This window comes from Thunnus albacares, chromosome 4 (genome assembly GCF_914725855.1).
Source record: "Thunnus albacares chromosome 4, fThuAlb1.1, whole genome shotgun sequence".
In the NCBI taxonomy this organism is placed as follows: Eukaryota; Metazoa; Chordata; class Actinopteri; order Scombriformes; family Scombridae; genus Thunnus; species Thunnus albacares.
The window spans coordinates 15,435,066-15,452,942 of NC_058109.1; the positions used below are offsets into that span (position 1 = coordinate 15,435,066).

General features: G+C 39.5%; 2 protein-coding genes across 3 annotated transcripts in view; one reads left to right on the forward strand and one right to left on the reverse strand.

The window, feature by feature from the left end:
• Positions 1-3,256: 3,256 nt before the first annotated feature.
• Positions 3,257-17,877, forward strand: part of poc1a (POC1 centriolar protein A) — a 47,488-nt gene continuing 32,867 nt past the window's right edge. The window contains exons 1-9 of one of the 2 annotated variants that reach the window (XM_044349616.1): positions 3,257-3,624; positions 7,827-7,911; positions 8,081-8,252; positions 8,483-8,662; positions 8,851-8,958; positions 9,515-9,630; positions 11,494-11,627; positions 17,313-17,381; positions 17,639-17,782. In XM_044349616.1, coding sequence (XP_044205551.1) covers positions 3,610-3,624; positions 7,827-7,911; positions 8,081-8,252; positions 8,483-8,662; positions 8,851-8,958; positions 9,515-9,630; positions 11,494-11,627; positions 17,313-17,381; positions 17,639-17,782 — 1,023 coding nt within the window. In that variant the 5' untranslated portion in view covers positions 3,257-3,609. Of the gene's footprint in view, positions 3,625-6,830; positions 7,359-7,826; positions 7,912-8,080; positions 8,253-8,482; positions 8,663-8,850; positions 8,959-9,514; positions 9,631-11,493; positions 11,628-17,312; positions 17,382-17,638; positions 17,783-17,877 lie in introns of those variants that run through there. The other variant, XM_044349614.1, reaches the window with a different exon arrangement.
• Positions 5,896-6,697, reverse strand: b9d2 (B9 domain containing 2). The gene has a single exon (XM_044349617.1). The coding sequence runs from the start codon at positions 6,578-6,580 to the stop codon at positions 6,053-6,055; it is 528 nt and encodes a 175-aa protein (XP_044205552.1). The 5' UTR covers positions 6,581-6,697; the 3' UTR covers positions 5,896-6,052.

Consider the following 17,877-nt stretch of genomic DNA (forward strand, 5'->3'; position numbering starts at 1 on the left):
AATTTTATGTTCAATACAGGGACAATTAGCTCAGTGGCATGATTAGCCTAGCGTAGCGCAGCAACTGGCAGCATGGGCAGCTGCTAGCCACAGTCACAAGTGAACAAATAAAATTTTTAAAATGTAATAAACTTCTTTCAGCAACTCCCAAAAGTATTTTTTACACATGGTATCCTGTTCACCAGGAGACTAGTCACCAATACATCCAGGAGTCAGCTGGGGTTTGACACGTTCAGTTCAAAGCTAACAACTTTGCTACGCTACTTCCGAGATATGCAACCACTGGGCCCAGATGTCACAAGCAAAAAAATGCTTCAATCTGTATCCTAACTGCTCATTAAACCACAATGTCTCTCTTTACCAAACATTTTTAATGCATACAACATGCAGGTTATTGGAAGGCCTTAGTTAAGCTAGCTGTTTCCCTCTGATTCTAGTCTTTGTGATTAGCTTAACACCTCACAGAGTGACCTCTCGACTGACTGTACAGATATGAAAATGACGTTGATAAGACAACAAATTTCCCAAAAATATCAGAGTTCTTTGTGCACGATGGAAAACGGTAGCTCGTAGCCTCAGGAAATCACATGGATCCTGGTGAAAGTTGAAAGGTTGGTTGAAAAGATAAGATTAAGGCCCTTTGCAGGTTTAAATAGCAGCCATAAATTACTCAAGGACTCCACACACATACACTGACAGAGATACACACACAGAAATAAACCCACGAGTTCAAGATTCAAATGTTTTATTTGTCACATGCTCGTACAATATGTGCAGTGAAATGCAGGATGGTATACTCTGCTAAAAAAGGCTGGTATGCTATAAAGAATAATGATTAGATTTAGAGTACAAATAAGAATTAGAAAGAAATGAAAGGAGACAAAAAGGAAAGATAAAAACAAAAATCTGAATATATGTAATATAAGAGCCCACAGACATGCTAGCAGCTCTGTGAGGCTGTACTTAAGAACAGTGATTCCAGTCTTTGTGATGAGTTTAACACGTCACAGAGCAACCTCTCGACCAAATGTACATATATGAAATTAATGTAGATAAGACAACAAATTTGCCAAAATATCAGAGTACTCTTTATGCACAGTTGAAAACAAAAAGAACAAACAATGGTAGTTCTCAGCTTCAGGAAATCACATGGATCCTGGTGAAAGTTGACTGTAATAAAGATAAGATTAAGGCCCTTTGAGGGTTTAAACAGCATCCATAAATTACTCAAAGACTCCAATAACAGATAAAACTAATCACAACAAAGACATTTGCTCTTACCGAAAAGGAAACTGTGTCTGTAAGCCAAACCCTGAACTATATCCAACTTCCTTTGAACAATGTTCACAATGGCTTTGGGCACTTTGGACATGTTCACATACACACACAAACACAAACACACACAAGGTCATTTGAGCAGTTTTCAGATGGGTGAAGTGTTTAAATGTTTAGTTTAAAGCCCTGTAACCTTGATGTGATGCTAAAGTGAGCAAACCTGCATAGCATAGAGTGTGTAAACACCTGGGTATCGTTTACAGTCCTTTTACAATTACTGAGATATGAATATTAATCATTAGTTGTATTTAAAAGGATTTCAGTTAATTTGTCTGTTTCTCTTCCTCCTTCCTTCTCCAGGAAACGAGGGGTTTTCATTTAACAAGAAGTAGAAACTGTTGTAATCAAAGGATATGATTCTTTTTTTAAAAAAACAAAACTTGCTGACTTGCATTGCACGATACAGTATGACTTTAAACACACAGTGAGTGTGCACTGTGTGAATAATGTATTATTGTAACTATTTAAAAAGAGAAAATAAACCTGCAGCTGTTTTTCATATCAGGTTCACAGTCTTATTCAGTATAATTAAAATAAGGGTGAGGTTCACAAAGGGGAACTTTGATTCTCATTTTGTTTCTTACAGGATGGCATTTAATACCTTACACAAACCAGTTAAGACACAGTACGCCTGGAGCTTTCAGGGCACTGAGATACTTGGCTTCTTTGCCCGGTTGGTAACATGGGCAACATGTTTTCACCATAGTTAACATTTACAATAGGTTACCCAACTGAAAATAGGTCAAATCAGATCATTTTACCTGATCTGTAATGTTATTTGCTTCAAATAATATGGCTTGGCATACTGCCAGTAAGTGCAGTTATCATAATTCAGAATACAATAAGCACTGCATTCATAGGGCTGCAATGAATTAAAACATGTGGAAAACTTTAACAAAAACTGCTTAGAAAAATGTTGTTTCAGGCATTAAAGTGTGATATTTCAAGGGTTATTCACTCAAGAAATAACTCATTCTGTTGACCTATCCAGTGTCAGCACAAATTCTTTCTTAACCAATTCTCCTGCGGATGATTTCAGCAGGATGGTTGCTGTGTCACATAGTCATTTTGTATTGTGTGACTAGCTGTAATTATGTTGTTTTTCATGTGCCAGTATTATTTTCACATCATGTAGTCATGTTTCTGTTTTAGGATGTTTGAGATGAATCTAATATTGAGTTAAATAAGTTCTTTATCTGCTTGGAGGGTGCAGGTAAGATGTTTGGCGCTGATATTCAAAGTGATTTGCGTAACCTTCTTGTTCAGATATAAGTCAAAGTGGGCCTTTTTGTTAAGCTGTAACATCATCCACTCCTTTTTAAGATGGGTCCTTCTATATTACCTGATCCTGAGGCCCTGTCTTGAAGATAGAAAATCTAGTTTTAAGGTTTTTCCAGGTTTTTTTTTTTTTTTTAAATAAATAATTGTTGTTGGAATACATTGTGATACAGATAATATCACATTTAAAAGCATTCAATAGTTTTCAAACATTTGAGATAAAACTGTTTTTCCACATCATAGATCAGTAGTTCTCAAACTTTTTCACATCAAGGAACCCTAGACTGATACAAATTAGACCATGGACCACCATTTGAAAAGATTTTGTCCCGGTTTCCCCCATCTGATTTTTTCCTTTAGATGTTTCATTACAGAAAGTGTATGAAACCCATGACCAAAAAAGTCACACAATCTATCATCTATCAGTGTTACTTATGAATGGAATTACAGTGAAAATAAATTATTTCCCTTGTTACCCCTCAAGAACCCCTGGGGTCCCCGGACCCCACTTTGAGAACCACTGTCTTACAACATACATCCATGTCTTACATACGAGATAAATACACTGCTGACATCTGGTGGTTGACTGCAGGTCACTACACTTTAAAATGGCCTGGTATGACCTTCACTTTCACATGTACATGGATTTATATAATATGATTAATTTACTTATGATTTTCCAACTGTGTAGCAGTTTATTTTACCATACTTGCACACTTTTATATTATTTTTGCGAAAACACACCGACAGAAACGTCACACTGTCCCTTTAAGGACTCTGACCAGTAGCTCAGCGCCCAATCGCGGCGCGTAAACTGAACTTTGTTGTTGTCAGCAACTAGCAGCTAGCTGCCTGAGAGCTAACGTTAGCCGACCGGTGGGCTAGTAGCATCGTACCGGTTGTCTCATTCACCGTGATAAAGAAGTAGGGTACAATTATATAGCGGTAAAAAAAAAGCAACAAGTCGCTCTCAGCGGGTCTCCGATATCGGGAAAGATGACTTCTGCACTGGTGAGTGAGTGTAGTTAGTTACTTGAGCCACCGAAGGGAAGTTGGTTTCTTATGTGTAGCTTCAACTCTCGCTACTGACCAGTAAAAGTAGAAACACACAGTAGATTTGTAGCAAGAGTAAATCATAAATGGGACTTAACGGCGATTATTTTATCCTTGTTGTACATAGCCTGTGTTAAATGTCACGTAAAAGTTATTTCAGGCATTATTTTGAGATGGAGGGCGGCTGTAACTGATATGTCTATGGTGGAAATATGTCACAAATGAGTGAATGAGCCAGACAAGGACTCAGTTAGAGCTGCAAGTCGATTAAGTTGATTAATCGATTAGTCGATCAGCAGAAAATTAATGAGCAACTATGTCGATAATCAATCAATGGTTTCCTTCATTTGATGGTTCCGGCTTCCCAAATGTGATGACTTGCTGTCTTTCCTTGTCATATTTGACAGTAAATCTTCACATTTTTAAACTCTTTAACAGACAAAACAAGCAAACTGAAGACATTACTGTGGCCTCTGAGAAATTGTGAATACCATATTTTCACTATTTTTTAACATTTCATAGATTAAATGATTAATCAAGAAAATAATGGGTAGATTAATCGATAATGAAAATCAATAGTTTCAGCCCTAGACTCAGCATTAATCATGTCATTGTGTTTCAGGAAATATCTTCTACAGAATGTTGCAAGTCTATACAGGTGCAATAAATTGTTCAAGTTAATCACAACAAGGTCACAAAACCTATTTCAAAGCTGCTGAACAACTGAAATCTCAGGCATAGAAATCCACCCACAGTAATGTGGAAAAGTTTGGATACTTGTTTTTTTGCACTTTATTGTGCCAAAAAATCAATCACGTTTTCAACAATCTTTACATTTAGATTGTTGATTCATGATCAGACTGATTATGTGTTTGTGAGACCCTGATGAAGACTTAAAGTTGATACGCGTTGGTCTGTTTGATTGCCTTTGCTCAAAGAATAAATTCATTATATCGTTAAACCTGAAGACAGAGTGCCTTAGTTTTTTCCATGGTTGTCTGCACCACTTAAAGACAAATATTCAGCAAGACTTCCTGGATTTTTTTTTGTGTGTTTTCATCTCCCCTACTAAAGAGCACCTGTCGCATGAGCCATCATAACCATGCAACGCTTCCTCCTCCTGTTGTGAAACTTTACATTTATACTTGTGTAATAAAGCAATGCCATTGTGGTCATGTAATTCAAATAGGCTATACTTGTATAAAAAATAGCTTAAGTAACTGCATTGACTCATGGGGTAAATTGTGCCACTGTTTTATAAGTTTATATGATATAATTTCATGTATGCTGCTTAGGACTCATATGTTGGTTCTTGTAGTTACAGATTTGGTACATTAAAAGCCCTTCAAAGTGATAGAAATACTGCCCTTTTCACAGACAAGCAAAAATAACATGAATTTCAGTGAGTTTTAGGATGTAGGATAGATTGAAGAGCATAAAATCACGTAGTGCTGAATAGTGCAGTGAGGTGGGAGGAGGTGTTTATCTGGTGGCTACTAGGGTTCAGCATTTCCAGTTTTTAGATGGACATGAACATGTTTTGGTTGAGACATCAGTACAAATGATGTGCAAATAGAAAAAATATATGGCTTGTTACAAAGTAAAAGGCAGAAGATTGTGTATACCAAACTACAGGGAGAAGGAAATTACGAGTCCCAAGGAGAACTGCACTAAGAACCATCTAATCACATAGTTTAAAATCCTGTTGCCTATGAGCTTTACAGAAATTGTTAAATACTTTAGATTGAATCATTTTATTGTCAACTTTTGTAACTATCAAACAACTTCTGTGCAGTTTAGTTCCTAAAACTCAGATTCATGCCTGGCTGGCATCTTCGTCATAGCTTGGCCACAAACATAACCTTGCAGGATCCTCAAACCATCTGGGAGACTTCTCTGTCGCCCATATTTCATGTGATGAGGAGCAGAACAATTCGAATTTAGAGCTGGAAAAATACTCAATAACTTGCAGCTGCTTTGCACCCACTTTGGGTTTTAACTGACTTCTGAACAGTGTAATGTTTTGCAAAGATCTTGGTCTGCATACTTTTGGCCGAGGCAATGTTTATATTACATTTTAACCGAATTTTCAGAACTTTTAAGATAATTATGGAGGGTGAGGATAGGTTTGAGGCATAATTATGGATAATGTGGCTATTTGTGGACTCATAAATCATGTTTCTTGTTGTTTATACTCAGTGGGAAAGGACATACGAACAAGGGACCAACTTCATTGAGACGATAATTTATTTACATACATCTAATATATAAAAATTCAAGCAAATTTTAGAAAAAAGTACAAAACTTTACGTAGTTTGGCCTCAGCCTGCACAATATATAATCCATTACTAGTCCGTAAAGTCCTTCTCATTTCACTGTGTTAGTGTTAACTCTCGACGCCATATTTGTCGAAGTGTCTCATGATAATGCCCAGATCCAGCTCCACAGTCCCCATGGCTTCGGTGTTGAGTCTATATCTGTCCGCCCCGCTGTAAACAAGCTCCGGATTCCGGAGCTGGGGTCCTCCGCCGACAAAGACTTGAGCCAGCTGCTCTTGCCAGGAGCCGAGCGGCCTCCAGGTGACACAGCTAACGCGGTGATGTCCGGGGCTCGACGGGACGTGGCAGTACCCGTAGCCGTATAACTGGCAGCGTCCGTAAGAGTCCTGCTGCCACACTTGGAGGTGAAGCTTTGGCCAGCCTTGGAGTCCCTTGGTCGCGTAGTGCAGATCAATCGGGTGACTCCAGTACGCCATGTCTCCTGTTTGGGGGTTATCCACCTGGGTCTGACCCTCCTTCAACCCAGAAAGAAGACGCCATGCTCCTCCCGTATGAACTCCCCATTTGCAAAATAAGCTGTTCTGCGGGAAATCTCTGGCCCCGACGATCTGACCTATAATGTGCAGCTCCGCCATGTCACAAAAACACTCTTACACAAAAACATGCGGCACCGAAAGTAATCTTTTCTCTTTCTCCGAGTTTAACGGCTAGCAGTGACTAGCACCACAGCTCACGTCTCCTTGGTAACCCAGCCCGCTTTTCCCTTAGCAACATTCCCTGAGTACGGCTTGTCAGGCAGCACTTCCTGTCAGGCTACTAGCAAATACCGCCATCTGCAGTTTAATTTAAAGACTCAAAGACCATCATTTGCCAAATTAGTATTATTTCTTTAAACACAACACCTACAAAAGAGCAGTTTGACTGGAGGTGGTTGTGGTGGGTGGCACGAAATAGGTTCTGCTACCTAACAGGCTAGGTCCAGGGCAAAGTTCCCATAAATCACTGTCTTTGACGTATTTCCTTGTTTTGCATCGTTTATAAAATAACGTCGGGAGTGGTGACAAAATGATCCATCACCACCTTTTAATTTCTCATAATTAACCAATGTTGAATTGCTAGCCTCAAAACGAGTGTTAATTCGTTGGTTTTTGGCGAATTCAACAGGCTTTGGAGTCTAAGGAACATGAACACTGCGAAACAGCGCCACTACACGGCTATATTACGTATAACATGAACTACCAGTTTGTTGCAGAAATTACACCCAATGAGCAAAACTTGTCCACACACTTTTGTGTACTTTTGATCTGGGGCTGTTTTTCATGGTTTGAGCTAAACCTTTTAGCTCAAAATCTTTTGAAACGCCTTCCCAGAAGAGTGGAGGCTGCTTTGGCTGCACATGGGCGTAATGTTTGGGTAAATACCTCAGGCCATGTAATGTAGCTTTATTCTCAGTAGCATTTTAATGATCATTGTCATCAGGACGTGTGTTCTACCAGCCAAAGGTTTACTTTGCAATACTGGCCTACAAGCTGTATTGAAAGCAGAGTACAGTTAGTTAGTTAGTTGCAGGGAATGTCATCAGTTTTAAGCGATGCGTATAACAGTTGTGGGGATGTTTGCTTATGTTGCCAGGCCACTGTCAATCACATCTGATCGAACCCCACCCTCACAGTCCTGAATAAGCAAATCTGTTGAGTTTTTGAGTGTTAAACTCTTAGTAAATAATATCTAAGGATTTTTCAAAACTTGAACTTTGATTGTTGCTTGTTTAGTCATGGGAATTTCATGTCACCAAAAAATACTCAAGATTTGAAACCAGGTTTTTGTGGACTTTATTTTGTGGCTGGTGCAATTTGTCTCTCTGTGTCTTTGTCCATATAGTCTGATCCGACTCTAGAGAGACATTTCAAGGGTCACAGGGACACAGTGACAAGTGTGGACTTCAGCTGCAGTATGAAACAAATTGGTAACTGCTACTACTTTTCTCTGTGTGTTTGTATTCGTCTGTCTGTGTTCAGATATTTTCTGCATCTTGTTGTTATTGGCTTTCTGTTAGTTGATATGTTGTCATCATTTGGTTTTCTGTGTCATACACAATGTGCTCATTCCACTCACCTGTGCTCCTCCTCTCCCAGCCACAGGCTCCATGGACTCCTGTGTTATGATCTGGAACATGAAACCTCAGATGAGAGCGTATCGTTTTGATGGACACAAAGACGCTGTCATTTCTGTTCAATTTTCTCCCTCTGGCCACCTGGTGGCTTCCTCCTCCAGAGACAAGACTGTACGTCTTTGGGTTCCCAGCATGTACGTTTCAAAGTAGTCCACCTTTATTTGTTTTCTCTCATATTATGGTAATCCACTAGAGAACTACCACAGTGAGGTTGACTCATAAAAGCAAAAAAAAACTAGTCTGAAAACTGTTTATCTCTTGCTTCTGCCACCACAGAAGAAGGCACACATTTCTGAACACCTACTGGTCTTTGATTGTTTGTTTTAAACTTAAGTGTTGTCTTGGTGTTTGTGTGTGTTTACAGGAAGGCTGAGTCAACAGTATTCAAGGCTCACACTGCCACCGTGCGCAGCATTAACTTCTCTGGTGATGGACAGACTCTGGTCACAGCCTCTGATGACAAGACCATTAAAGTGTGGACCGTCCACAGGCAAAAGTTCCTCTTCTCGCTTAACCAGCACATCAACTGGGTCCGCTGTGCAAAGTATGAGACACATTTGTAAACAGAGAGCACATCATACAATTTTGTCAACTAACATATGACCTGTCAAATATTGTATACACTTCTTAATTGTTTTGTAACTTTAATGAGTACATGTCATTGGTAAAATAGAAAATGGAGACTTAGCTTATAGCCGATTTGATCTTGAATTTCCAATACATTTCTCACAGGTTTTCTCCAGACGATCGTTTGATTGTGTCATCCAGTGATGATAAAACTATAAAGCTGTGGGACAAGAACAGCAGAGAGTGTATTCATTCATTCTATGAACATGCTGGGTGAGCACATTAGACCAGAATTATGCATTTAAATGTGGATAAGTGTGTACACATTTCCGTATCAATTTTTTTTATTGCATGTTTTGCAAATGTTGAGTATTTATGAGATGATGTATATAGTTTATTTGTTTTTTGGTGCGGGCCGGGGGCAGCATGGTGGTGAGCATTATGATAAGTTTAGATGATTTCATTGTATTAGCTTTTCATGACTGTGGTGAGCTAAATGTTACAGAAACACATATTGTAGGAAATCGATGTCTTTCTTTGTCAGATTAATGTAATAGATGCACATTTATACTGATGTTACAGCAACAACAGGAAAAAGGCCATACGCCATCTCAATAATACTAATTAATTACAAGCTTAGATGAGACATCAGATGAATATAATGTGTCTGTGATTTTAATGGAGTTGTGTAAAAGTTTTCCAAAGTTTCCTCAGTGGGTGTTTTCCAGTAAGATCTTTAAACAAACGTTCCAAGTGTTCCTAGTGTTAGTTGGATTAAGCTGCTGAATGCCTCACTAAATTAAATGTAATGCTTTTTTTCTCTCTCCAGGTATGCAAATCATGTGGATTTCCATCCCAGTGGAACATGCATTGCTGCAGCCAGTACTGACAACTCTGTCAAGGTGTGGGACATCAGATCCCATAAGATGTTGCAACACTACCAAGGTAAAGACACCCCAAAAACTGTAAAAAAAAAAAAAAAAAAGCAAGCATCTGAGGCAATATTTAGTTTACAATGAAGTTGTTTGGAAATTTGATCATTTGCTGCAGCAAAGACAGAAGTTGACTTCACTTTTTTCCCCCTTTATTGAAGTTTTGTATTTAAATAGTAGGCTTTTATTATATGCAGCATCACTACCATATCTACACGTGTAAAGCCACAGCCCAGAGTTTGTGTTTTGGGAAGAAAATGTGTTGGATATTCCGCTTCTCATAATCCTGCTAAAAGAGCACAAATCACTCCCACTAGACTCTGCAACTTTGCTAAAGTAAATCCTCACCTTAAAAAACTTCAGTCGACAATGACTATGACAAATCACTGAAAAAAACACCTGGATAAAATTAAGCTTTAAAGCTCATGATTAAAGTGGTAATCAAGATTCATGAGATCTTGCATATTCAATACATCGAATGTTAATGCCATTTTGTCAGTCTGCCACTCAGTCTGATTGTTTTAATCAGCTCTCTTAAATGGATTTCAGTGGTGAGATCTAATAATGGATAATCACATCTGTCTGAGGAGATGGGGCATGAAGATAAAAGCTTTTCCCTCCTCTCCCCTCTCCCTCTCTTCTGCTCTCCTCTTCTCTCCGCAGCGCTTCACTTCACAACGGTTAATTGCCAATTTTGCCAGCCTAAAGTGTAAAATCGTGGTTAAAATGTGGTGTGGTTACTGTTAGGTATGCATGTGAATTATTAGTATCACAATCACAACGGTTTAAGGTGCCTGATTAGAAAAGTAGCAGTCCTTTCATGGGTGTTTAGTTGTCTTTTAGTCTTAGCTTGCTGTTGAGTGTTTACTTGGCTCATTATCCTTGCGTGAACCTAAGCCACAGAATACATTTCCCAGTGCTCTCAATAGAGGTGAGTGCAGCTATTCAGCATCTTTTTGCAGCTGGTGGTATCAGTATGTCTTGTTATGTGTCGTAGCATCTTTCAGCCAGCAGAGGGACCTTGTCACTCATCAAATGTCTGCTGTCCTCATTTTGACTCTTTCAAAGAACCCACTCACCACATGGCAAAATAATTTCATATCTGATTAGTTGCTATAGGCTACTATACTTGACGTAATAATATGTAAACCTGATGTGAAGCCATTCTCAAGTTACACAGCAACTGAGGCAGGGTGATGTACGGCAGAAGTGCACCTTAGTTGGGTCCAGGCAAACGTGCTAGCAAGAATCTGCCCTGCTGAAGTATCCTTGAACAAGACGCTGTGCTCTTAACAACGCCTGAGGTGCTGGTATATAACTGACCTAATCCTCTGACTGCCTGCAAACATAGCAAGACGGGAAAAAAACTATTCTGCTTGAATCAATAAAGGATGGAATTACTTATGAATTATCCAGAAGGGCTAACTATGTCAAGGTAACTGGACTCGTTTTAGATTCTTGAAGAAGTTTTGCTTCTCATTCAGAAAGGCTTCCTCAGTTCATGCAAAGTCCAGCCTTGGTGAGAGGCCAGATGTGTTTATGAATTGACAGCAAGTTCCAAGTCCAGTTACTCTTGACTTCGCTCTTCTGGATATAGCATGGCCTGGAGAATCTTTACAAACAGACTAATGAATTTCTGTGACCACCAATATTTTTTCTTGTTATTTTTATCTGATATTGATTATATATAGTATTTTGTCTGTCTCAGAAAGTTGGTTCAATGTCGCCTCAATAAGAATGTCTTTTGTCATAATCATTGTCATAATAATGTTTAATGATTCTGTGTTATTTAACAGGCATGGTTTGAATTACAGTGACAAATGTCTGTTCTAGTCCTGTTATAAATTGTGTGTGTGTGTGTGTGTGTGTTTTCCAGTCCACAGCGGTGTGGTGAACAGCTTGTCTTTCCACCCGGCTGGCAATTTCCTCATCACTGCGTCCAGCGATTCCACAATGAAGATACTGGACCTTGTAGAGGGCAAACTACTGTACACACTGCATGGACACCAGGTAGACACACACACACTCACGCACACACACACACACACACACACACACACACACACAATCTCACACACACAACAGATGACACATGAATACTGTTTGGATATCCTACAAGCCTATCTTCACAGTTTACCCGGTCATGATCATGATAGGTCATGTCTCTACTGAGTGTGTGTGTGTATGTATGTGTGTGTGTGTGTGTGTGTGTGTGTGTGTGTGTGTGTGTGTGGAATATTTGGCGTGGACAGTATGTGTGAGTGTGTTTGACATCTCCTTTGTGCATGTTTGATTCTCTGAAGTGTGTGTGTGTGTGCGTGTGATGTGATTTTTTTTTTGTATGCAATGTATTTTAGTACTTGCCAGGCGAGCGGGCAGCCCACTCATGATGACTCATCTCAGGGTTGTTGGAAGGAAACAGAACTGTGTTTCTGCCTCCGTTCCACTGGATCCTCTTCTTCTCTTCCTCCTCCTCCTCTCTGTTTCCGTCCCGTCCTTTTGTCCGACTTTAACGCTCCTTTCTGCTCGTCCACTTGTGCTCTAGGGATGTTTTAGCATTTCCACCATTATCATCTTCCTCATTTTCATCCCTGTCTATATTTTCTCTACATTTTATCTCCTCATCTTTTTCCTACATCTGATGTTCTCACATTTTGGCTGGCTGGACTAGTTGGCCGGACAGCTCACTGACTGTATCTGTTTGTTTGAACAGCTGATGGACTGGCTTGCTGGCTAGTTGTGGAAATCAGTGGCTTGCCAGTACCACATGTGGTCCGTCTGTTTATCTATCCCTCTGTACACGTTGCCTGTCTCTCATTCTGTTTTTTTATTTTCTGTGTCACCTGTGCTTCTCTCCAGCTGGTGCTGCTCGCCAAGACTCTTCTCTTTGTTAGGATAAAAAATTAAAAAAAAAAAAACACATTTTCCCCTTCTCTCTTCACACCTCCAAATTTGTCATCTCCTGCGTTCTGTCTCCATTTCTGTTGTTGTTCTTTTTGGCACAGTGGTGACTCCGCCAATCTGTTGTTGCTGGGAGCGCTCAGGGTGTTAATTGTCTCTCCAGTCGACGAACTAGAGATGGGAGAGACCCCCATCTGTTCGGTGTGGGTGTGTAGGTTTATGTGGATGCTTGAATGTGTTCTGTGTATGTGTGTAGGCCTATGTGCATGTATGTGAAAAACACATGATAGCTTTTAGAGAGTGTTGCTGTTGGAAATGACAAATGTGTTGTTTACCTAGCCTCAGGAGGACCATACCTGGCTGGGTAGAATCGTGCTAATTTAGGTTAATTTGTCTCTCTGTCTGACAACTGACTTTCACTGTGTGATCCAAAACTTTTTATGAAGCAACTCCACAACTGAGTACGTGAGATCACTTCAGCTCTTAAAGACCCCACAAAATAGATGAGATGCTTGATTTCTTCCATAGTTTAAAGCACTCCTGCTTGAAACGGATTGTAGAGTTGGACATAATGTCAGATGAGACTTGATTTTAGAAATTTAAAAAAAAAATAGACACTGACAGTACTCCTACAGTACACTGTATGTATTTATTAAATGCACCATGCAACGTTTTTGACCACTATGATCGCTATGGAGCAACATTTTTAAAAGTGGGTCCCTGTTTTGTTTGTATCTTGTGTTTGTGCATGAGAACGCACATTTACGTATGGTGCATGCGGATGACATGATACACAGTCCTAATGGTTTCATGCTATTTCACTGATCAACACTCGGTGGTGGTAATGTGGTAAGAAGTGTAGCAATGCACCAACAAAGACAAAGAAGAAGAAGAAGAAGAAGACTGTGAGCAAGCAAATATGGATATAAATAACTTAGGTTTCTAATTCTTCCAAATATTAACTATGCAAATGTTTTATGACTAAGAAAATGCATTCAACATATTTATTAGGCTTGAAGGTAACTTACAGTGTGTTTTGGTGAGAAACACTGAATGTAAACATAACATTGTTTACATAAAAACTCCACAGGGTACCTTTTAAGAAAACTCCATACAGTGTCCCTAAAATTTGCTCATCAGGCACATTCACTAAAAACTCACATGTTAGGGCCCATGACACATGTGCACTCAGTCTTTCTCTTGCTGAGCTAGCCAGCTGCCTACGCACAAATGGTACAAAACCATTTTGTTGATATGGCACTTTTTAATTTAAAAATGGCTTAAATTATAATGCAAAGATTTATGAAGGTGTGTGACACTCAGTAAATTCTTCACTATTTTACAGCAATTTAATTTGTTATGGTTTTGAATGGAGAAAAGGGCCGCATCATTTGACCTGCATTTTTGACTGTAGCCACTGTGCCTTATCCATTACCTCCATTATGAAGGAGTTTGAGGAGCTTAAAAAGGGTAGACGTGATTTTGTCCCTGGGTTCAGGCTAAATAGTGTGTTTGTGCCTTTGTCAGTCAGTAGCTGTCAGTGATGTTGGTTATGTGTTGTTACAAGCAAGACATAGAAACATACAAACCTACAAGACCTTTTATACACCCTAAAACCTATGGTAAGAAAAATCAACTGTACAGAGGAGAAAAGTGTAGAATCTTTCACCATAGTGATCCTGATCTATAAACCTATAGTATTGGCTAATAGCGAGTACTGATCTCATACTAGTGTCTTGCTCTTTTTCATTTTAAAGACAGTGTCAGTCATTCTGGAGAAAGATTTCTGATAATTGAACTAAACACCCAAACAGATACACCCCTCCCCTCATGCTCCTTCAGAAGCCCCCCCCCCCCCCCAAATTCATGGACGACACATTGCCATGGCAACGACCAAAAGAGAAATATGGCGGAATCCAGAGCTGTGCATCAGCTGTGGAGTCGCTTCTGTTCCTCTCAAACACTACCACAAGCCAAAAAAAAGACATTATCTCATGTGAGCCCAACAGTCCATCCACACTCTCTGCCTCTCTGCAAACTCCCTATTTCTCACTCAACCTGCGTTCAGCTGCAGCTCCTGGTGAGCTGAGAGAACAGCGGGCAGACAAACTGCCTTCACCAGGCTGACTGACTGCAGAAATTTACGGAACCAAATTGATATGGTTAATAAGTTGAAAACACATATACAGTGGGATATTTGTGTGATTTAAACAGCTGCCTGCTCAGATTACACTTCACTAAATGCAACAGAAAAAGACTTAAAAAAATGCAGGGGTCTCCATGATACTGTCTCAGATTCAATGTGGATTGATACATTTAATAAAATGGAGGCGTACCTGCACCATGAGAAAAAGTTTTCTATGTGAATTGGACACAACCTCTCTCTCCAGTTCACCAGGCCTCTCCCACCATTCAACGGGTGCTGGGGACTGTCATGGCCTCACACAGACAGCTGCTCTGATGACTTCCCTCTGTCCTGTGCATGAGCACGAACGCCCCCTGCTGATTGGCTGGAGTAGTGTCATGTGGCTGTGTTTACATGTGCATTTACAGAGCCAGTTCTGTGTATGAACATCAGGTTTTTTTTTTCAGCACACACAGAAGGGACAGCTAGCAGACCATGAGGAGATATTTGCTGAATTTGACCAAAAGTGTTTTGGATTAGAATTGCTGACTCTACCTTTAAAGTCTTTATTCATTTAATCTGTATCTTTATCTGTCTGTTAAAAAGATTTTGGGAAGGCATTTTTCCTTCATTTGACAGTGGACTATAGAGATAGACAGGAAGTATGGGGCAAGAACAAATGCTTTTCATTGCGATTAGATGGTGTATATCTTATGTATGACAATGAGGCCAGGGGGACGTCTCTATACCTCACTTCTTAGCTTGAAGTGATACATTCATACTGCAACTTTTTTTTTACTGCTGTGGAAATTTTAATTATTATTTTAGAAGCTGTATAAAATTGCGTCAGTACAGTTTATTGCAACGCAGACAAAGAAACAGTATTTGATGTATATTGGTGCGGTGTATGACTACAAAAATGGGTCCCACCTCAAACATTTTAGAAATACTTCAGTGCGTTAATAAAGCTGATGTTAACTAAAAATATGCAGCGCACAAAATAAAACCAGTACAAGCATGTAATCACCTTTATTAGTCAGTACTTTATGGATAGCACCATGTGGGGCCTGTCTGGTTTCTGCAACCCCTGTTAATTTATCAGCATATAAAATGTGCCAGTTAGGTTCATTGCCCTGTCAGACTCACCCTGTGTGTGTGTGTGTGTGTGTGTGTGTATGAGTGTGTGTGTGTGTGTGTGTGTGTGTCTGGCCATGGCAAGTGCCAGCCTGGCAGCAGGCATTAGTCAGAGCAGAGACAGAACATGCTGTCTGTCAGGCCGTCGCGTTGCCATAGTGACACTGTCTGCTTCTCTCAGGTGCTTCTGGGAAACCATTCCTCACCCAAACCAGCCTGTCTGGGTGCCAGCCACAGGACACAGCTCCTTTTTTCTTCCTAGCAGCCTCCCTGTCCGTTTCTTTTCCCTTCTTTTGTTTGCTCTCTCCTCCATCCTCTCTTTGAACACAGTCAGAGGGCTCAGGCTGTAATTGTTGACCCCATTCTGCGATTGTGAGGCAAAGAAAAGAGTAAACCAAGAGACAGCAGGATTTCTGAATTTTAGAACCTGGATGGTTATATATATATACAGAGGACACGCCAAAGTCCCCAGGTGATCCTTTTTGGCTCTGATCATTGTGTGACCTCAGCCCACCTGAGGCTTAGCTTTCTGTTATTGATTGCTCTCCAACATAGTGACTTCAATACGATACCTGCTGAAATATCTTGATACTGATACTGCAAAAACCTAAAACATCAGGAAAAGTAATGGAATAATATATTCGATGACAGAACACAAAACTTAAAATTCTTTGCTTTTTTTATTAACTGGTGTTATTGATCTGCATACTTTTAGTAGATTTTTAGTAGCTTGCAAGTTATGGTAAAGTTAATGTTACCAGTGTGAACGTTGCATTTGCATATAGAGATGTTTGCCACATTGGTAAGTTAGGTGAACAGTCAAAGCCAAATTAAACAGTTATCATTGCCCTTAATTGCCTCATCAAACTCCGAAGGTAAAAAAGTTCGCTCGTCACAGAATAAATCACACTCGTTTGAGATCTTAGATTTGAGTGAATGTAAATATGATACCTATTACATTTGCTAACCTGTCGCTCTTTGAATTATGTATGTTGCGTTTTCTGGGATAAATTGCATAGTGTTTACAACTCCCATGTTTTACATTAATACCCACTCTTTTACCACAGCTATATTGCTTGGCATTTAATTAATAAAATTATTTAAAGCCACTTTGTGTGGAATTTGAAAATGAAGGAATGGGTTCAAAGCAACTAATTGTTATCATTTAATTTTTCCTCAAGCAAAAATGTACAGTATGGTATCAGAATCATTTCAAACATGCCATAATCACATAAACAATTCTCACTGATGCAAAGTATGCAATAGATGGACACATTGCAGGGCTTTGATTTTTTCTGTGCTAATTGTACTACATGTTTTTCTTCATCGGTATTATTAAAAGTTTTTTGAAACAATATTTCATAGAAACAATGACTACACTACATGATTACATTCCTCTTCAACTTGAGCAAACAGTTTGCAGAATGCTGGTTTTTGTTAGGAACATAAGGCAACAGCGGTTCAGACAAAATTAGGACATGACCCCTTTTATTGTCTTTAAACCCATCTTTCCATTCTTCTCTCTCTCACTCCAGGGTCCAGTAACCTGTGTGGCCTTTTCCAGGACAGGAGAGTACTTTGCATCTGGAGGTTCTGATGAACAGGTGAAGACTGATTCTAAAAATTAAATATGATGTAGCCTTTTGATTTCTCATTTGTGTCCTGGTGTCAAAGATCATGTGCCTTCTTCATAATTTATGAAATAAGACTCCTGAAAAACTCCTGAAGAGCTAAGAACCCATAAAAAACAAGCACAACTGTATTTATAGAGTGCATTTCTTTTTTTTGTGCATAAGATTGTTGGTAATTTGACTTTGGAGTGCAACTTTGGAATAAGTAACAACTTATATTTAACCTATAGGTAATGGTGTGGAAGAGCAACTTTGATGAGTGTGGTGACACTGTCAGGGTGCAACGCTCCACTGCTCCCAGCCTGCAGGTGCCACCAGCCAACTCCACAACTCACCCCCCTTTTAACTCACATCCATCTGTGCTCCATGGCCAGGTTAGTTCAGACAGCGGGAGATAAACACAGCAAACTGTTTCATTTAGATCCAGCATTTTATGTATCTTCTTTGCACCTTAACACACATTCCTTTT

Coding starts and splice junctions, on each gene's coding strand:
- b9d2 (XM_044349617.1), bottom strand. CDS start 6,580: ATGGCGGAGCTGCACATTATAGGTCAGATCGTCGGGGCCAGAGATTTC.